Source organism: Pollachius pollachius (genome assembly GCF_949987615.1).
Source record: "Pollachius pollachius genome assembly, chromosome: 11".
NCBI classification, from domain to species: Eukaryota; Metazoa; Chordata; class Actinopteri; order Gadiformes; family Gadidae; genus Pollachius; species Pollachius pollachius.
In genome coordinates, this window is record NC_136944.1 from 22,069,529 (window position 1) to 22,091,870 (window position 22,342).

The 22,342-nt window shown below is 47.1% G+C and overlaps 1 protein-coding gene across 1 annotated transcript; it reads left to right on the forward strand.

Annotated features, from left to right (window-relative positions):
* The first annotated feature begins 3,049 nt into the window (after nucleotides 1-3,049).
* kmt5c (lysine methyltransferase 5C) lies at nucleotides 3,050-21,415 on the forward strand. Its single transcript, XM_079745875.1, has 9 exons — nucleotides 3,050-3,358; nucleotides 4,097-4,229; nucleotides 6,559-6,724; nucleotides 8,636-8,745; nucleotides 10,170-10,333; nucleotides 10,717-10,736; nucleotides 11,090-11,226; nucleotides 11,335-11,486; nucleotides 13,600-21,415. The coding sequence occupies exons 2-9, from the start codon at nucleotides 4,117-4,119 to the stop codon at nucleotides 19,185-19,187; spliced, it is 6,450 nt and encodes a 2,149-aa protein (XP_079602001.1). The 5' UTR covers nucleotides 3,050-3,358; nucleotides 4,097-4,116; the 3' UTR covers nucleotides 19,188-21,415.
* Nucleotides 21,416-22,342: the final 927 nt, after the last annotated feature.

Genomic DNA, 22,342 nt, shown 5'->3' on the forward strand with positions numbered 1-22,342 from the left:
GAGTCAGAGCGGTGGGTGTTGTGTTAGTATATTTGACTGATTATTCATTGGTTTGCTGGCAGGCTCGCTGCGGTTAGGTGCCTTGCCAACCCTGCTTTATCTAGGGAACCATTAACAAAAGGTTTGCTACGGCAACCAAGGATAAAAGACAATGCAATGCGATTTTCTTCCTCCTTTCATATCGACGGCCCATTTGGCAACCTTTTGATACGTCATTCTTGATCTCGCCTCGGACACCTAATGACCTTATTTTAGAGCGCACCGTAATTTAACAACCTGCAATTATAATAATGGAGGGCACTTTTCCAGGAACTGTGAGCTTGTGGTGTTTTGCCTTTTACAGTGCCAGTAGAAACACAACAGATTCTTGTTTTCTTGCCGCCTAACGAATAATGTCAATGCTTTTACACTAATTTGTTGTAGCATTTTATATAGTCGGCGTCAAGTGTATGGTTCTCTTTAAACACGCATACATACCACATGCATGCACACAGAGAGAGGGAGCACAACTAGACAAATAGGTCTCGTACGTCATTCATGCCGTCCATTGACACGTTTCTAAATCAGTGGGCGACACTCAGGGGCCTTTAAATGTTCAGTATTGTGGATTTCCAGCTCCCTTCTCCACTGCTCTTTATCAGCATCTTAGTGCAAGTGCCCATTACCAGTGGGTCAGGGCAGGCCCTAGGCGGCCACACTGCCGTTCAACGTCATGGTACGGGGACAGTTGAAAAGGAGAGGGGTGAGGGGGGCCGCCCATAGACTGACTTCCTTTATTTTTTGTAATAGCTGAAAATACCCTTTCCAGTGCATGAAAAGCTTCAATTCAATTCAATTTTATTTGTATAGCCCTTAATCACCATTACAGTCTCAAAGGGCTTAACAGGTCAAATATTTATGACACCCCCCTTTACCCAAGCCCCCACAAGGGCAAGAAAAAACTCCCTTGAAATTAGCAAGGAAGAAATCTTGAGATGAAACGCATAGTGGGGGATCCCTTCTTCCAGGGATGGTCAGGAGTGCAATGGGTGCCATAATTGACATACAGGTAAATGCATGCACATCATGTTAAAATGGTGATGTGGAGAGTAATGGCTGATTATTCAAATTGTCCGCAATTATTTATACTTTTGTATATTTAGTTTTTGCCAGTATAACCATTTTGTTCCAGTTGCATACACGTGGTTGTCTATGACTGTCTACATTTGAATGTGTGTCATCTATATTTTCTTAGTACTCCCCTCAGTAGTCAGAATGTGTTTGCCCACCCAAGTTAGGAAATAGTTTTCGATATCTTGCGGTCTGAGGATATAACCTAATTTCAAGAATTCGGGTGCAGGAAGTGACATTACTGGAGGTTGAGCAGAGGCATTGAAGAGAAGGTGTTTTTCACTTGGTGGCCGTCATCCGATGTCTTGCACAGAGAGACCTTGCCTCAGGGTTGATAGAGTGACACTTTGTACAAAAGACACAAAACAATGGCCACTTCCAGAAAGAGGTTGGACGGCTTGCAAAATGTGACGCTGTAATGCAGCAACATATTGCAAGAGTGCAGAGCACAGTAGGCTACCACCCACATTATCTAGGGAAAACAATGCATAAATGAGCTAATTGCGGCAATGAGTTGCAGGGTAATGGAGACAACGGAAATAGAAGAAGCCTGGAACTTCTTAATCATTTTAGATTGCCGAGAGCAAATATCTTCACCCAAGAAAAAAAAAAGATCAATTAGTCTCATTGGTTTCCTTGTGGCAGAAGATACGACAATCTGCAATCTCTGGCCAATCTCATTCTCAAATAGCGAGATGAGCATCTTCCATTCGACGAGTGCAGAGGTCAGTCATCTGAGAAAGGTGCCAACCGCAGGGGTGTGGTGCAAGAATCTTGGAAGAAAATCCAAAGGCCTTTTTTTGGTGGCATGTGGGGCAGACATTAATCTTAGTAGTCTCTGACGCAGCCAACGCCTCCCAAGTGGCAATTAGTTACTTTGGGTACTTCCAGAAAACGCCTCTCCTCAGCAGGGACTTAACGAGGGCAATCCTACCGAAACATGTCTGGGTAAGAGTGAAGACATGGGCAGAAACAAGGTTGGAGAACAGAATGAAAAGGGTAGAGGTTAAACTCTATCAGGCTGCAGTGGTTAGGAGCACTCTTGGAGGTGAGGGATAAGGCTACTGGTGGAAACCAGTAGTGGCACTGGTGGAAACTAGTGCCTCTGTCCAGCGTGTGAGCAAACCAATGCAGTCACCAGTACAGCAAGACATAGCTGTTGATCTCATCTCCAAAACACAGTTTCCCTGGTTTTGCACACACAAGAGTTTGTCTATTTGGCACCTGATCAGTTTACCACAGATGATTTCAGAATGACCTGATATTCATGACATCAGGGCACACATTTCTTTACCCTGATATAGTGTTTACCCATAGTGTACTTTATAATTTACTTTCTAACATACATTAGTTTTATTACATTTTTGTCTGCTGCTGCAGTCAAATCTAATGTTTGCGCCAAATGTATTCCACTGAATGTGCCCTTTGATACATAGTTGGCTAGCCTTATTTCTTGATGTTCATTAAATATATTTTCAAGCAAAGTTCAAGTTGAGTTCCATTTATTGTCACACAATTAACAATACAGGTTTAGCAGCATTTCAGCGATAAACTATTGTTGTCCAAGCTCCAAATGGTATTGATGAGTATTATATCAAGTTATAACAGGCCTCCTGTTGTCAAAATGTACAGCATCAGATGGAGGGAGTGTGTGTTCGGTTATTAGTGATTATTTGGGTCTCCTACGTGTTATTCACTGGATCAGGGCAGATTTCAAAAGGTAGGGATTGAACGAAATTATTTCAGTAAAGGCGAGCCCATTTTTGAGAACTCACCTAGGGCCCTACCCACAGGCCGGCCCCGCCCACAAGCCCCCAGCCTGCACCAATCACATCTCCTGAAGCCGTGTACTGCGCTGTATTCCTCTAGACTGACCTTCCCCTGGGCCAATAGCATCACACATGGGCGGCGTCAGCTGTAGTTCGGTTACGCGGTGGACTCTACTCATCAACTTTTGGCACTGAACCTATTTTTAGCAAAGCAATCGAGCTAGCCACCCAGCTACACAACAAGGGTTTACTTCAACCGTGAACTCTGACCGGACCTTTTTAAAACGATCGTGTGCGAATCCCATTTCGGTGAAATCATTTCGCGGGCGACAGACTACGGGATCCGCCAGGACTGGGTTAGCTTACACAACGACGGGGCGCTAAGCTACGTGTTGTGCTAGCTAACGTCATCCGCTCTAAACCCTTGCAATCAACAGCCCTGTCCGACGTTAGTTTCGCGGGCTACAACACACTCCCAGGTGAGCCTTGTCAAACCACTCCATCCGACGTGCGTGTTGCCATAGCGTTTCACATTTAAACTGTTAACACAAAGCTGTGAAGCTAGGTTCACCTAGCCTAGTTTTCCCTCTGACGGCTAGCGTTAGCCGCGTCCCTCCTGCTTGAATATGCATGGTGTTTACCTCGTAACCCCGAGGAGCCCTTGTGCTCCGCTGACATTATTTGAAAGCAAGGTCGACCGTCCCTCAGTCCGATGCTAAGGGGGTCATGCATTGCAGGGGTCTGTTGTGCAGCCTGGGCACAGCGTCCTCGAACAGCGGGAGCCTAGAGATCACTGACATATTTTGCGGGACTGAGGCAAACGCCGTCAGCTTGTAGCTCATTATGACACTCAGGCCTGTGTGTGTGTGTGTGTGTCTGTTTCTATTTCAGTGTGTTTGCGTGTGTGTATATGCCTGTTTCTGTTTGTGTGTGTGTGTGTGCCTGTTTCTGTTTGGGTGTGTGTATGCCTGTTTCTGTTAGGGTGTGTGCCGGTTTCTGTGTGAGTGTGTCTGTTTTTGTTTGCGTGTGTGCCTGTTTCTGTTTGCGTGTGTGTGTCTGTTTCTGTTTGCGTGTGTGTTAAGACAGCTGCGGGGGCAGATCTCTGTTTCCCCGGTGCCGTCCTTGCGGGGCGGGCTCGCCCTCTCGGGGTAGATCAGGGCTCTTGCGTGTTATGGTTGAAGTGCCCTGTGTGTCTGACCCCCTTCCCTCTCCCGCAGCATGCGGATGGTGGGAGGAGATGGACGGGTGCACTAGAATGAGTGTGAAGGAGCTGTGTGAGACAGATGACCTGGCCACCAGTCTGGTGCTGGACCCCCTGTTGGGGTTCAGCACCCACAAGATGAACATCAGGTAAGGCCTGCTTTGGTTTTTATATCACGTGTTATTTTAACTTTATGCTGGAATACATCATTTGAGGTGTTGCGTTGGGGATGCAGAAAACACAAAACGGATTTATTGTGCCCTCCTGTCCAACGAATCATACCGGACACATTGAACGATGGCCGGATGTTGTTGTTATGCCGCAATACGTTTCAGAATGATTACAAAGGGAGGCAACGTCCTGGTTTATTGCGCTTTATCATCCCGGAGATTCCTTAACAGTGTGCTTGCGCCTCAGTAAACCACATACGGTTTAATTGATTCTGAACTGCATTGCATTTCTAAGTTGTCCTGCATTTTATTGGCAGGTTGGAATTCTTTCACTTTCCACTTCAATATTGACTTGCTCTTTGACCCTGGGTCCAGCACTCAAATGCTTGACCTGAAGTGTTATCTGTGTTTATAAGCGTTCAAAATGTGGAACTTGTAGGACATTGTGTCTTTGAAAAGCTGTGCCCAAATATGGCTTTTTGATGCCGATGGGTAATGATGATGATGATGTTGGCTTTATGTTGTTTACACCCTCCTTTATCATTTATATGGCCTGTCGACGACACCTGACATTGACATGCCAAACCTATTTTATTGCAGAAACACTGAGCCCTGACGTGTGTGTGTGTGTGTGTGTGTGTGTGTGTGTGTGTGTGTGTGTGTGTGTGTGTGTGTGTGTGTGTGTGTGTGTGTGTGTGTGTGTGTGTGTGTGTGTGTGTGTGTGTGTGTGTGAGTGAGTGAGATCCAAGTGCCTGTCATGAATCTTGCTTGAACTTTAAGGTCAGGCATTATTTTATAGGTCAGATTGGTATCCAGCTAAGTGTCGAGTGTCTCCTATTCTTTATTTTAAAATTGGATTGGAGTGTACTTATAAACAAAAAGTGACGATGTTTATGCAAACAAGAACAAGTAGATTTAAAGTGAACATGAAAATTACTAATGGATCGGACTGAATTAGGCAAATGATTCCGGTCTGATGGTGCTTTTAAAATGGAACGCTAGTCTACCAATTTCTTTAAAGATTCTAGGTACAATGACAATAGGTGGTCGAGTGTGGCAAAGTGAATATGACAATCTTAATGGCACAAAAAGCTGTTTTAAGTACAAAGGATAGTTCAAGTAAAAGCATTTGAAAACAAAGAGCAACCAATGAAGATGTCGCCCAGCGTGAGGTGGCGTATGTAAGTGAATCGTACCCGAAACAATGACGCGTACATTAAGGACACCTCAGGAGAAATCGACAAATAATATTGTCAACGACAGTTAAAGGATGATGATGGGTTTCAGAGGCGTTCTGGTAAATGCTATCACCATAATCAATACAACCTATCAATCCTATCCCTGACTGATAGACATTTCTGACTCTGCGACAACGTTCACACACAATGCCTTACCAACCCTTCTGACTTGCCATCTAAGAATACACCATAGTGACGATTATCGAGAACGAGGGATGCTGGGTTTGAGATAAATGGGCCAAGGTTGTGCTCCACTTCTAGCAGAGGAGGAGAGGACCCCCCCTGACCCCTGCGTTCCTTCAGTACGGAACTCTCTCTCTCTCCTCAGTCTGCATTCCCACAAACATTAAGGTTTGAGACGGGCCATAAATATAGGCTGTATAATGGAGTTTGTGTCTTTACCTGTAGGAGGGATGAGTGACTAACACAAGGCCGTGTTTATTTCATGGTGAGTGGGCAGGGCAGCTCCGGAAAATCATGCATCTCTTTTTGACCAGTAATTCGAGGACTGTTTGTCAATACATGGATGCATGCGGCCACAGTCTGGTACTCTTCGACAATGCGGAGCCGTTAAAACCAGGACGTTGTCTCCCTTTGTTATCGTTTAGAAACGTATTTCTGCACAGTGGAGCACGGCACCAACATCCAGTCATCGTTCAATGCGTCTGATTTGATTCGCTGCACAGGACGACCCAACGAATCCGCTGTGTTTTTGTGCATCACCAACGCAACACCTATATTAATTAATTATGTATATATACCTAATTAGCAACACCTATATTAATTAATTATGTATATATACATAATTAATTAATATGGGTGTTGCGTTGGTGATGCACAAAAACACGCCTCGACGGAAGGTTGACATTTTTTGTGAGGCGCACGTCAGGCCCTTGTAAGGGATTTATATATAATTGTATATGTATATATAATCAAAATATATTTATAATCATGTATTCCAGCATAAAGTAACACGTCACTTCTTTAAGGTGCCGAAAGCTGGATACCGATCCCCATGCCGTCTGTTTTCTAACCCTTGGTCCCGCCTCCCCTCTGCTCCGCCTCCGCAGCCCGGTGCCGGAGGTCCGTCGTTGGGGGAACCTGAGGGAGGTGCTGCTCCGCTTCCAGCGGCTGCACGACTTCCAGGCCACCTTCGAGGCCCTGACGGAGGGGGAGCAGGCGGGGGCCTACCTCAGCGAGCTGGGCGGCCACCGCCAGGAGCTCCTGAGACAACACGTGAGGCCTGGCGCTCTGCTGAAATAAGGGCTGATTACGGGCTGGGCGATTCATCCAATTCTGATCGCGGTTTCGCTTCTAGCGTCAAACGATCACAAAACTTATATCATCGAGTTTTCAGTATATATATATATATTTTTTTTTTTCATTTAACGCTTTATTGAAAGTTTTAGAACCGCTGGATACATATGTTCAATATTTTGGATTTTAACATTTTATTTTTTAACATTTTTTTGTATTTTTTTAAGGCGAAATTTCAAAGTTCTCAGTTACAAAGTGTTTTTTAGGAAAGACATGCTGAACAAATACATCATATTTTCAAACTCAAAAATAATCGTGATTTCAATATCGACCAAAATAATCGTGATTATGATTTTTTCCATAATCTAGCAGCCCTAGGCTGATTATGATCTCACGTTCACGCAACACAAAGAACGTGAGAAGTGAGAAGAACGTGAGAAGTGTCAGGCAGACGCTTCGGCGCAGTCGCGAACCTTTATGGCTCTGCGTCGGGTTTTAGTAAGCCGACCAATCACAGCCCTTGCTGCTGCGTCGCCTCGACGGAAGGTCTCCTCGACCTATAAAACCAAGCACTAACAATCACTAGGTTAACCCATTCCCCGCATATAACAAAGATAGGTAGGATAAGATGTTACACAATTCTTATCACTAAAGATAGCTAGGATAAGATGGTACACAATGCTAAGTATTAAGGATAGCTAGGCTAAGATGCTACACAATGCTAAGTATTAAGGATAGCTAGGAAAAAATGCTACACAATGCTAAGTACTATTTTTAAGAGAAAATTAAAAAGAAATCTCCAACCATACTGCTTGGATAACCTTTGATGAATGCGTGGATACTGGGGCTGTATGTGCCCTTCTTTTAAAATATAGCAAAGATGGAAACGTGGTAGATGAAGAGAATCTACGCCGGTGAAAATAATTGTATGTACTGGTTTTTGGATGACGGTAAACTAATGTTCTAAGTTCATAGGGTCCAGTAATGAATGGTAATTATCAGACGCTAAGTGAACTCGCTGTTTCAGATCACTCAACAACACAGGGAGATAAAAAAATACCTTCATGCTGAGAGTTTCAGGACATGGTGATATCCCCATGGTTACGGCCCACACTTTGTCAACGTTATTATTTAATTATTTTATTTTTATTTTTAACTGGTACGTGTCAATGAGCATGAGCGATGTTGCAATGCACCAAACACATTTGTGCCATACTACAAGTGTTACCTGCCTATCTCGGACACAGCCCTCTTCATAGAACACTATCCAGACGGCGTAACACACACGCACACTGTGGCGTTCGCACTTCCTCTCGGCGTTGGCATCTCTTCGACATGGCGATGAAATGCTTCCCACCGGGTGCCTCAATGCCTCTTAAAGAGACGTGCAATAACGCACGATCCTTCACTGTTTGTTTTTCTCTGCATTGCGCCCTTGTTTTTGAAACAGTGACGCAATATAGCATTGATTACTCTGCATGAGAGCATACACAAGCATGCTGAAAACAAAAATGTAACTTTACAGGGCCGGTGAACCCAATACTCCCCAGCGATCATGAAAGTATTTCTGATTGTGGATGAGAAATGTTAAGGGGTTTCACTTCGCCCTTTAATTTGAGGGCCAATTTGTAGGATGGTTTCATCGTAGTAATAAAGTGGTGTTGTTGCTTCCCTTCATACTGTTTACCTGGTATCAAATTGCCAATACTGTCTTTGTCTCTCTGCCTTCCCTTCCTAGCAGTCGATAACATACTCTTGATGTCCATGTTATTCACTTATGTTCTGCCTGTCAAACCTGCACCATTGATATCTAAATCCCTCTAAAGAAAGCAGTGTACCTACTGAGATCAGTCCATAAATGTCTAAAGCGTGACCCCTTGCTTTCCGCAGGTGTACCGCTACCTCAGTGCCTTCCTGTCAGACAGCGGCGTCCGCATCGAGTCGTGCGACCGGTACTCCTCCGAGACCAACGGGGCACGGATCACCTCCACGCGACACTGGTAAGGACCTGCGAGTCGCTGCCGGGTCACTAGTCTGACCAGAGACGAGGAGGATGGACAGGTGCACAGGCTATAGTCATTTACATTCAGTGCGTTTAGAAGACGCTTTTATCCAAAGCGACCTACAATAAGTACATCTGTTAGAAGAAGGTGAAACAACAATATATTCGCTGTCGGTAAAGTAAGGATGTTTATAGAACCAAGTGCCAAGCACTAACAATTGGTAGGTTGACCCATACCCTGTACACAGCAAAGACATCTAGGATAAGATGCTACACAATGCTAAGTACTATTTTTAAGTGCCAGAACGTACAACATAAAATAAGTGCATAAGAGGAGTGTGGGAGGTTAAGGGGGGAGGCTATGCGGATTCTAGGTGAACTCTGAACAAGTCAGAGCACTATTCAGTTATAAGGTTTGAACAAGTGCACCCTCAGGCCAACCAAGAGTGAAAGAGGGTCAAGAGGTGCCATGAAAGTGAGGCGCGTTCTTTTTTTTAGAGCTTCACCTGACAAACTGTTCACAGCAGATGTTGCTGTACAGTTGATTCAGCACAGAATCAGGTAGGCCAATCCATGTATGAAAACTGACAAATTAATCAACAGGTTAAATCTGTTGGCTTTCACATGGTTCGACAAGTGACTGAATCACCATTGTAATATCATAATTTTATGTAAATGTCATGATTATTTATTGTTATAATTCGTAGGAATGTGTTAGGCGGGTGTTTTCGCGTGTTAATCCCCCCAGGAATCCTTAAAGTGTCTTATCTTATACTGAAGTATTATGCTTTTATTTTGAAATGAATTAATCAGCATTAATGTCGACCCCTAATTATCATAGGGTTAGGGTTATCAAGTTTTGTTGCAAATGCCAGATATTCAGATATGATAACATTCTTTTTTTTATTTAGGAACTGGTTTATCTTTCTCTGCTATATCCAATAAAGGAGAATGAACAAGTTGTATAATATAAAATTGATTGCATTTATATAGCGCTTTTCAAGGTACCCAAAGTGTGTGTGTGTGTCACGCACACGCCCTCAATCAAGCACACACACAGTCAGTCACACGCATGCTCGCTCGCTCGCTCTCTCTCTCTCTCTCTCTCTCTCTCTCTCTCTCTCTCTCTCTCTCTCTCTCTCTCTCTCTCTCTCTCTCTCTCTCTCTCTCTCTCTCTCTCTCTCTCTCACTGACTGACTGACTGACTGACTGACTGACTGACTGACTGACTGACTGACTGACTGACAGACAGACTCGCACACTGTCACACCTCATCCGCGACCATCAACATATTGACAAAAGATGTATAACCTAAAACACGACCTCATACGCCCTGCTTCTCTGGGCCTCTGTGCACCCAGCGCTCTGCGGCCCACCCACTTACCCCCTCCCCCCCCCCCGACCCTGGGCTGTGCTCTGCAGGTTCGTGGGGGAGCGTGTGGAGGTCCTCCTGGGATGCATCGCAGAGCTGAGCCCTGCCAACAGCGCTGTCCTCCGGGCCGGCGTCAACGACTTCAGCGTCATGTACTCCACGCGTAAACGCTGTGCCCAGCTGTGGCTGGGGCCCGCCGCCTTTATTAACCACGGTGAGCCAGACGGCCCCCCGGGGCCCCGCTGTGCTTTAGGGAACGGCCCCTCTGTGAGGAGGGTCCCTTCCTCGTCAGAGGTTGTTGTTTTTCACATTGAATCCCCAAAATGCATCCGGAGGAAATGAGGAATGGCGAACGTTGTGCTGGGGAAATTGGAATGATGAAAACACGCGCATTTGCTGTCGTTCAGTTTGGTTGAATTGCAGTCAACATAGACTAATGGTTGCACCCCTTTTAAGACAACACGTCTTTTGATTACTTTTATTTTGGCGATTGTAGTCTTCTAGAATTTAAATAATCACAAATATAACTTTCTTTGTCTTATTTTTTTGATGACTCTCTTTTCTCTCTCTTTTTTTTATGTGTGCTTCTGGATATAGACTGCAGACCAAACTGCAAGGTAAGGCTGAGTGGTACAACATACGTTTTGTTGAAAGGTTGGGCTGAAACCAAATATGATCACACTTTTTCTCCGCTGGTTGACATATATAAATCAATCGTAGCAACCTATAATATCAATGTATATTCCACTGCTGCCTCCCTAATCACGTATCTATCACTTGCCACATCGGGTGTGTCATCACACCATTGCACACTAAATCCTCATTTTTATAAATACAGTAACTTACATTAAATACATTCCTTGCCTTTTATCACAACGGCAGGTACACCTGTCCCTTTGTTTCATGCTCTGCCCCCCCTGCCCCGCTCCCTCCCCTGTGGCCCCTCCCCTCCCCTGTGGCCCCGCCCCAGTTCGTCCCAGGTGAGAAGAACGGGGCGTGTGTGGAGGTGATCCGGCCAATCGCGCCCGAGGACGAGATCACGTGCTTCTACGGCGCCAGCTTCTTCGGCGAGGGCAACGAGATGTGCGAATGCTGCACTTGCGAGAGGTGTGTCGTCGAGCCCTCCGCCCTCCGCCCTCCGCCCCCACACAACGGACGTATCGCCTGAACGTAGCCCGGTGTCCTCACAAGGTCTTCTGTGGTCCCCCCCCGCAGGAAAGGAGAGGGCCACTTCAAACTGCGAGGGAAGCTGCCCGACTGCGAGGAGACAAAGGACAGCGGGAGCCAGGCGTACCGGCTCAGAGAGCGCCGGCAGGTGCAGAAGAGAGGCTGCCCCTCGAGGACGGCCTCCCTGGGCGCCCACTCAGGTAACGGCGACACTGTTGTTGCTCTGCGTCACAACAAGGTTAGCGCAGGTGACGGGCTGGTGAGGGGAGAGCTAATGAGGCCTGTTAGCCTCAGTGAAAGGTGTTTTAGGCGGGGAGTGTTGCGCTGAGGTTCAAAGCGTGTTGGTGATTAGGAAGGCGCGTCAGCTTTTATTAATCGAGCCATCGGAAATGAGAACCGCGCCAGCGAGACAGCCGGTGCTGTCGGTAACGTGTAATCACTTTAGTTTCAGTGTAATTTGTTAGAAATAACAAACCGGAAACACCCGTCATCTGTTAGTGAGGTAAAAGGCTCTGTCGGAATATAAAAATTATATTAGATATTGACCACTCCCTGCAATTTTCTGAATAATCTTGGCTTCTCTTTGCTGATTGGTTGGGGGAAGAGCCTGTTAACGACATGCATGCACCCTGCGTTATTAAGCTCCACCCCCAGGCGTGTTACTACAACCCTTTTCAAGGCAGAGATGCCAGAGTTCTCAATGCAGCATTATACACCAAAATTACAATCTTTGATGTGACTTCCTAACAATTCAACACATGACTGCAGAAGGAATCTGATTTTAAACTGCATTCCCAGCTGAAGAGGAGGAGAATAGATGCATGTCTGTAATATGATCTCAGGGGAATGGTCCTGAGCTTATCATGTGCATTATTCCATGCAATTTATTCATCACTCATGGTCTTCCTGTCTGATGCTAGGGCACATCTTAGTTGAGAAATAATGAAGATATATCATGGATTTTATCGCAGACCTATATTAAACAAAGTAGTGTAAAGATCTTCAGGGTATACCCTTTGAGACCTGGTCATTTTGTTGGTAATGGTATATATATATTTTACATTTTTAGCAGGCTAGTAAAAGCCATAAAGAGGGGACAGATCTAAGCTGTGAGCAACTGGTAACTGGGGCACAGGGAGAGACCTGACCTGCCTGTGAATGGGGAGGAGCGACATGCAGCGGATGACAGAGTCAGGGGGAGGAGAGCTGGCCGCTCTGTGGGAAAATGATGAGATGGAAGTTCATTCATGTCCAAGCACACCGAAGGGATATGTTGGCAGTGAACTCGGAAAAAATGTCCCTGGTTTGTGTTGTGTGAAGAGGATGTGGAACATTTAGCTGACCCTTGACCTCTGACATCCTCGTTCAGTGTGTTTTTGTTTTAAGCTCAACCCCCCAAACGGTTTTTGATCATCTCCAAGTGAGTCGGCGTCTGATAGAGCATACTCCTCATGGTTCTGTATCTTTTACAGTGTTCGTTTATCAGATGGTAGTAAGAGATTACGTTCCATCACATCTAATGGAAGTTGTCGCACACAAAATGTATTTTGGGACAACATCGATTACGTACACTACATTGAACATCTAAAACGTTCATCTAACCTGCTGCAAATCTGATGTTTTCGAAGTAGGCATCAAAGCCCCGACTAAATGCTGGCCCTACTCCTCCGCACTGATCTGTTTAACATGCTCGCTCACGTTGAAGGGTGTCCCCAAAGGCCAATAGGGGGTAGTGACGTTCCTGCCCTCCAGGTGGATGGAGCAGATGCAGATGCAGGCTCTGTGAGGAAGAACCATAAGAAGTATGCCAGAATGCATATATTTTTTGCAGTATTTTTTATTTTTTCCAACATGAACCCAAACAGGATGAATAGCCTATGATATGTATTCATTATATCAAAAAATGTCTACATCTATCGCAAGATGTGTTCAAGTTTGAGTGTGTCTCGTTTGGGTAGTGTTTCTTGGACCCCTCGGCTCTGTTTGAGGGACAACTATATCAGGCAGGGCCTCAAAAGGATTCAGAGGGCTCTGGATGTAAGCCCAGTATTCATACCGGGCCCAGACCGTGCAGGAGTCGGCGGCTGTGTATCATTTTGGGCCGAACAACGTGTTTGTAATGTCTTTTTATTTTAAGCAGGTTTCAATACCTTGAGTCTAAAATTGTTGCTTTAGTCGCCCCGAATTAATCAAGTTATTTTGCACTTATGTATGCTTATTACACATCATTAATTTAGAACAATGCCATTGAGATTGTAATTCAGACTTTGCTTTACCTGATCTGTTTCTTCCCTCTCTTTCTCTTTCTCTTAGCCATCCCCTCGAGGAATTCCTTCACCCAACAGATGAGGAGGAATGCCTTGATCAGCAAAAAACTGACTCAGACGAAGAAGTGGAGGAAAGCAAAGCACAGAAGATCGGAGCAGAAGCCTTTCTCTCCCTCCTCTGTCCAACAGGACCGGTCACTTTCACTCCCGTTGCAGATTCAACTCAAAGAGCTCAGTGTGAGAGTACAGCGTCACACTGTGGATTTTCTGTTGCACTGTAAAGACCCCAAGAGCAAAGAGAGGGCCTTGCTGCTGAGTTTGGAAGAAGTCAAACCAAAGGTCAATAACACTAAACTAGTCCCAGTTTACAACACAAAGGCCGGTAATGGAAAGGCTCACCGCAGTGTGAGTGTCAGAACACTCGTGGAGGTCAACCTGAAGCCATTTACTCTGGACTCCTCTGTCTCCTCCCGAAATAACGGGTCACCAGTTACAGGAGTGAGTGTGAGTCCTTTAACAGTGGTGGACACACCAGTGGTTTACCCAAAGATGACCACCAGAACCAGAGGGAAGATTCAGAACGTGTGCAGAGTCCCGACTGGGTCGGGGACCACAAAGGGCCAGGGGACGGTTTGTCCTCCTAAAGACGTGGACAAGAAAAACAAAGCTAACGTCCACAAACATAATAAAATGGACAACGGTACGCAGAACCAAATCATGTCCACCACCAACAGCAAGGGTGCCAGCACTGGTTCTCTGACCATCAGCGATGCCTGCACTGCAGTGAAGGAAGACAGGCCTCCGATGCCGGTCACACCGCACACTGAACAGAAGGCCACCAGGTCTGTGTCGTCGGCCGCTAACAAGACAATCCAGACCAGCCAGCCTACTGGGCAGGTCATGGGAGTGCTCCAGAGCCTCGCAGACAAATTAGTGAATAATGTAGTCGGCCGTGGCCCAACCTTGAAGAGGTATGTTACAGTCCACCTAACGCGGGTGAAGCTACCGCAACGTATAAAGAGGGAGAGTGAAGAGAAAGAGGGCAAAGGTTCACCGGAGAAGGTGAAAGTCCGAACGCCGCCGTCAGACCGAATCCTCCGCATTAGACCAGCCAGTCAGACGACTGCGGCGGCGGCGGCGGTGAAGGCCGATGCTGTATTGCCAGCGCAGAAACGAGATCCCAAGCAGCAGACGGCGGCGGTGGGTTCAGAGTTCGCCGCCGCCTCTGACAGTAAGAGAGTGGTGAAGGAGATGTTTTTCAAGCCCAGTGATAATGTTAACCTCAGAAGCAGGCGGGTGGGGGAGCCTGTCAGCAGCCCGCCGTGCGGGGAGGAGAAGACCGTGGAGGAAGTCATCGAGGTACAGCAAGCCTCAAGGAAAGAGGAGGGTCAGGTAGAGAAGGACGCGATGGAAAAAGGCTCTGAAGAGCTTGTGAGAACCGTTGTTTCTTCGAAAATAACTGTTGCACCCGCTAACATTGAATCAGTTCAAAAAGAGGTTGAGGGAACTGAGTCTTGCCCTGAGGCAAGCGTATGCCCGAAGATTAACAAACGCATAGCAAACCCAAATGAAAACAGTTCTAGTGACAAACCCGAGGCCAGGGATCAGAGCGAAGGGTTAACGAGTAATAAAGTGGTTGAGGATGTTATTAAGGTGTCACCTAGTCCGGAGAAACGGGATATTGCCATTAAACAGGCCAAAGTTCTGCTTACTGATATCTTAAAAAACGTGAGCAGTGAGCGAGAGAAGAAATCAGAGGCAGTTGAGGTGATAAATGAGATTCCCACCTTAATTCATAAAGAAGGGCACGGCGATGTAATCAAGATACTTGATGACGAGCCATGCCCCTTACTGGGGGACAGGCATTCTCCTCCGGTGCAAAAGAGGCAGTTAAGAACTCTAAGAACCAGGCCTAAACTACCAGCGAATACCCCAGAAAACAAAGAGAAAGCAGAGAAGCCCCCCAGTAAAGAGGACGCTGCGAAAAACGAGGTAGCGGTGAATCAGGATAGTGTACAGAGGTTGTTGAGAACAAAAAAAAGTGAGTTAACAAACAGTTCCGACCCACCAAACCCCCAACCGGAGCCCCCGACTCCGCCCAAAGCCACGTCCACTGTTCTCCCAGACAGCAGTTCACAGACCCAGTCTAACATTCCTCTGAAGAAACGTATGTTTCGGAATTCTGTGGACTTGGACTCGGAGCCGGCCCCGAGTTCCCCCCCCCCGGAACAGGTCTCTAAAGAGGTGACCGAGCTCGACGCTCCCGAAGAGAAGGTGCTGGACTCGCCTGATTGCTCTGTTGAGGGCGGAACGGCGACCAGAGAGAGTAAGGTGAGACAAAGGAAAGGGGAAGCTCAGAAGTTGACGACAGGATGGGCGGCCAAACAGAATTTCTTTGTTAAAGGAATTCGCTATAAAGCGCTGGAGTTTCGGCAAACCCGCCTGTTGAGGAACATGAGTAAGATGGTCGAGGCCGAGAAGAAGGAGGTAGACGGGGTGGACCACTGGGAGAAGCCCACAGAGGACAAACAAGATGAGAAGATCGTGGTGTTAAATAGGCCGAAACTCGAACTGAGCCACGATACTAACACTGGAACTGAGGATGCAGTCATTTCATCCGTATCAACCGACATGGACAAGGAAACGACGGAGCAGTTCAAAATCCGTTTTAAAAGAAAGCGGGGGCGGGTTTGGGAAATGGAGAAATTTAAACAGGAGAAGTGGTGCTTAGAGCAAATGAAAAGGGAGACGTCTCCAACATGTGACCCCTTCAAGGCGATAATGGATTCAGTGTCGGTCTTAAACATGGAGATGGAGGCGGCCCAGGACCACGTCAAAGCCAGCATCAGGTCAAAGGATAACTTGCATCATCTGAAGAAGAGGGCTCAGAGGTTGGTCAAAAGTCAAGCCAATGTTTTATCTACAAGTTTGAGTTCCGATCTGAGCCAAGTCTCGGATCCTAAAAAGCCTGCGGTGGAAAACAATGACGACCTCAGCGCTCAGATCTGTAAGGATCAAGGGCAATTAGAAAACAGTCAAATTACGAGTAAGGCCCTCAAGACCCCACTCGCCATCAGCCATAAAACTAAAACGGAAGACCCCTTTCTAAAGAGCAGCTGCTGCTTCGACGGTGAGCTCAAACCGAAACTGGAAACTAACCTGTTGCCGAGAATCAAACTACGACGAAGGGACGATGATATCTGGGAAGTGGACAGCAACGATGGGACGGTAACGGAGACCAAGCCCAAGCTGGAAAGACAATACAGAATGGATTGTATGCAGAGTGGTCTAGGCAAAGGGCTGGGCAAAGTAAGCAAAATGGAAGGCAAAATGAGCAGCAGCAGCGTCGAGCTCAAAGAGGAATGCCCACACTTCTGCCTGTCCCTCTCGCCGCTGTCTCTGTACTCGCCGTTCAGCGACAGCACTGCCGCCCGGGGGATGGCGTCTTCTCCTGACAGGACGACGGAGAGGTCGGTGGCGGAGATAAGCAGTGTAGGCAGGAGACCGCGGCACAGAGTGGAGCGGACGCGCCAGAGCGCTGCCACGGAACCGCCCACCACCTCTTGTCTTAGTCATTCCCTCCAGCAGATCGACAACAGCCTGTCCCGGCTCTCCGAAGGCCTGTGCGAATCTCAGGCCTTGGAGAAAGCAGCCTTTCCCAGTGCGTCGGCCTTGGGGATCCAGCCCATGTCCCACTCGCCGCCCTTCTCGTCCCAGGACGGCATGTTCAACACCGACCCCGGCTTCCTCAACTGCTGTGAAGACCTCTTGGACTTCCAGTGTCTCAATTTCGAAGGTTATTATCAGACGCAGGAATGTCTGCCTACCTCACCGTCCAACTTATGTCCTCTCGACCCCCCAACGGACCCCTTCAGCAGCCCATTGTCCCATAGCCCCTCGGACGCTTGGAACCCAGAGACGCCCTATCTCGGCCCACCTAGTCCAGGCGACAATTTCGACAGTGAAGAACTCCCGTTTTTGCCAAACCTCGGTTCTTCCAAAGGGGACTGTGTTCCTTTGGATTATACGGTGAAGGACAACCTCAGAGACAAAATGCCGCTCACCACAAACTTCAGTTTCCCGTCTCTGAGCAGCACTGAGGCAGCAGCCATGGATCGATTTTTGAATAAAAACCCAGGGGCCAGGTCCATGTCTAAAGAGGAGCCCAAAGTCCACCCCATGACACTGGGTGGAAAACCTCCGCTGTTTGGTGACGGTTTTGGCACTGCGTCGCAGTCTCAGATGAACCCAGCCCATCCCTCCAGTCCGGGTGCCAATTTCAAGACCATCACAAGCACCGGGCAGCCAAAGTCCCAGTCTAATCTCCGGAGCATGGGTCCGTTTCATCGCGTGAACATTCCCAACAAACCCAAAATCTTCCCTAGCAATCAGCATAACGCAGCGCCCCAAAGTTGCTCCGCTAAGCCCGTCCACCCCCAGCAAACGACAAACAAATTCTTCTCCTCTCAACTCTTTAATGTAAAAAATCCAACCCCTGCAGACAATCTGTTCAACCTCCCGGACAAAAACTCTTCTGTCATTCACAGGGTTCTAAAGTATCAAGGAGGCAAGCAGACTCCCAATCTCTGTAGCGCGCCTTTTAAAGACAATGTGGCGGCCGGGAGCCCATCTGCAATGTTCAAAAGGTTCAGTGACCGAGAGAAGAGCCAGCATAGTGACAAAGCTGGGGCTGGTCTAGACTACGGCAAAGGAAACTTTGTAAGTCAAGGGTTTACATCCGATAAAGGTATGGCACCTCATTACAACTCTAATCACCCTGTGACGACACACTCTCACAGCCACCAAGGCAACCCTGTTTTCACCCAGTCATTCACCAAGAGCAGAACATTGTCTGACAAACCGCCGAGTGTTGAAAACAATTTTGTGCACACTAACTTTGCGTCACTACAGAGACCTTTCTTCTTTCCCAGCAAAGTGCCTGAGAGTTACGGGCCAACGCAAGGCAAACACCTAATGGGGGACAAAACACGAACTCTGGCTCCTGACAAGCACCAGCAGTCATACACTCAGCACGACACCTTTGACTTCACCCTCGGCCCCCCGGTCCCCCCGCCTCTGTTTCAGCACAACACGTACCAAGTACCCCACGGCGCACTGCCTGGTACACCAGCGTCGGCCAATAAGACTCAGTCGTCGTCCTGCTCCACCCCTTTCCCTCAATCGTGTCACGGCCCTCCTTACGTACTGAACTTCAGCGGGGACCACTCCCTCACCCTGGGCCTCCGGGACGGGGCCGAGAGTCTGACGTACTCCGGCCTGGGTCCCACGAACTACACCTACCACTGCCTCATGGAGCCCTCCGGGGCACAGGGCCGGCTGGTCCTGGAGCCCTGCGGACCACAGCTCTCCAACGCCGCCCCCTTCCCCCCGGGTGGGGGCTTTTCAGGGTTTAAAAGCCATGAGGACGCTTACAAGAAAGACCCACATCCACAGTGCCATCCTGGAGACCGCCCGTCCACCTCCCACTCGTCCCAGCCCCACTCGTCCCAGCCCCACTCCTCCCACTGCGGACCCCCTACATCGTCTCACTCCATGGGCTCCAACAAGCCCAAGAGAGTGAGGCTGGTGGTCACGGATGGCACTGTGGACCTGGACCTGCAGTACTCGGACTAGGACCGGTCTGCCAAGGGGAGCTCAGTGGCTCCACCGGGACATTTAGCCGCACAGCGGAAGATCTGGACGTCTCCGCGGTGCAAATTATATCCTGGTCGCAGTTGTTACTGAGTGATTTCTTGTTTTTTATGGGGTTGTTACAGAACGTTACTGATTCTTTTCGATTTGAGAAGGGATGTTATACAGACATCTTTTCCATCGTCTTGACGTTGGTTTAGTTGTTACACCTTCCGGTTTTCCAAGGTTTTCTATGGAAAACGTAACCTGTACGCTAATTTGGTCGGTCATGGTTCAGCTGTGATACCTGGGCCTCTTTCAAACTTCAACATAACCTTTAAACCTACCAATGGCTACCTGATAGCAATATAAGTAAAGTATCATCATGTTAGTTGTAAGAAGAGTAGAACAATGCATAATCACTTACAATTGAAGATATTAAATCCCCCCTATTTAAATGCCTTGGATTAATAATCCAGTAGTACCAAAATGAATACAAATATACAAATAAGAGAAATGCATTCACCATGTTGGTAGAGATTACTCTGAACTGAATCTTTCCCAGTGTTTTACTTCCTGTACAATGTATGGCAGTATAAACCGAGGCACCAATGTCCCTTTTCTTGTAATCGTGTGTAATGGCAGCTTTGTACTCTACTCTTGAATAACAATGTGATATATTGCGTTTTTTTTAATTTAATTCTATACATTTGTATTAAGAACATTTTACCCTCATTTTGTATGAAACAGCCACCATGCCGTCATCGCTCGGCATGGTGTCTTTCTGAGTCTTTCTGAGTCCCATGACAAGGGGCTGCTCTGACTGTGTGCAGGGCTGGGACCTGACCCGTGTGTCGAGGGCGGAACCCCAATGTTGTCATTTTAGCCAACCGGGATGGACTATCATAAACCCGTACGGATATCGACCTGTGACCTCGAGGTCACTGTGTGGTCGGCAGCTGCCCCTTTTGGTCGGCGCAGACTTTCCGGTAGATCTGTGTCTTTGCAACACGGCGTAAAGGGGTGATATCATGCCACCGGGTGTGAGTGTGCTCAGCCGTTACAAGCCGTTTGAAAATGTGCCTTTTCCTGTGTTTTAGTGACATCACAAGTGGGAGTGTCCCCCAAGATGTATGCTAGTTAGACAGTCTACCAGCCTAGCCAGTGGGCTTTAGCAAATGTTGCTTATCATCATCATACATCTAGGTGGACCATCCCAATAGTGATGTCACTAGGGCACGGAAGGAAAAGCAGATTTTCCAACGGCTTGTAACGACTAATCACACTCACACCTGCATACTCACCCCCCCATTTAACTTTCATTCGCTCTCCCACCCATAACCCCTGCTCCGCTAGCCCGGAACGTTCTAGCTCCCAAAGCCTCCACTTCGACCGGCTCTAGTAAAGTACCGTGCTGTTACAGTGTGCGTCCTTTAGCTCGCCGCGTGCGCACGTGTGTCCGGTACATGCGTGCACCTCCGTCTATCTCACGTGCAGCGAGTGCATGTCGCGGTGAACCGGTGTCAGCCATGCAGAAAGGGAAAGGCTGCCGCAAAACACGGCGTTCTTTCAAACGATTCCCACGAGTGGGAATCCAGAATTCCAGGACAGCTCTGTTGGGGAATGACTCATGAAGGGGCTGGCGCGCATCATTTCCAGTATCATTGAATTTATATACCTTGTTACATCACCGCACCCCCACCTGCACGTGCACAAATACAATAACGATGACGAATTATAACTTCATTTGGCCCCACGACAACTCTGAGCAGAAACGCCGAAATAGAATATTCCAGGGGTTTTCATAGTTATTCACTGTTATATGGTGTGGAAGAATACACCCAGAGCATTCCGCGACGCACGCCATTTTGTGTGCCGCTTCACTAAGCATCCTGCGTTCATCCATTCGTTCCCGTGGCGACCATGGGCCTGTACTGTACTGTTTATATGGAAAGGCCAATTATTAATTTAAATATCCTCATTCTTGAAATGGTGCTCTTTGTGTTTACGTTATGTTTTATTTAATTGAACAAGATGCTGAGCTGTATATTTACTTATTTAACTTTAAATCAAGTTTGACCTATTAACAGACCACAGTTTGAGTATATTATTTGTTTTTTCCCACGTTGTCGAAAGTGATACTCATGCCAATTTTAACTGGCATTCCGGATAGTCTACTGTCATGTACAAATATAGCCTGAGTCATTAAAGATTAATATTTCATTTTTTTACATTGTCCTCATGTCATTATTAATGATCCTTGTAATCGTCTTTTGTAGGAACTGCTTTACCGTTTCAAGAGGTCTCATTTATCGTCCCCGGCTAATTTGGCTCGGCCGTCTGACAATCCGAGGTATTGACTTGCTGGCATCAAAGTGAAATGAAGATTATTGACTTTGCTGTAAAACTGCAGTTTCCTTTAACGTATACGTTTACATATGGTCCATTTAGCTAGCTGTTCCCTCCCAGCCACTTTGAACCAGTGCAGCCTCACTAGGAATAACACTACCTGAAACGCTCCGATATCGTTCTAAATTGTCGTTTGGAGATGGACGACAAACCCCCGGTCCTATCTGACTTTAGTTTTGTGTAGTATTTCACTTGGTCGCAGAACTTGATCTCTGTAGATACTACTCACTCTCTGGCGTCTTTGGTTCTGGCGCAGAATCACTGAATGTTTAAATTGGGCAGTATTTCCATGGCAAGAAATCAATCACCAAGAAAACTGCCATTAGTGTTCCAGAATCCACAACTGGTTCAGCTAAAGTGACCAGTGCGATTCTCAGCTCAGTCTCTAGCTCTCTAATCTAGCGGGCGTCACGATCAACGGTCGACATGGGACCGCCCGTGTATCATAGCATACTGCCAAATGTCTCACTGGCTTTCACAATTAATACTAAAGCCTTATATACATGTTGACCGTGGGCAGTTAAAGTCCTTCTGAGTATCTTAAGAACAACACACACTGGAGCAGATGGAGGGAAGCCCGACATCACAGCCAGGGACAAACAGCGCGAATAACGATGAAGTACGATATAACACATATTACAAAAATAGGACCAATATAAATGGACTGCATTTATACAGCGCTTTTCTAACCAGTGGCCACTCAAAGCGATTTACAATATTGCGTAACATTTACCCATTCATGCACTCAT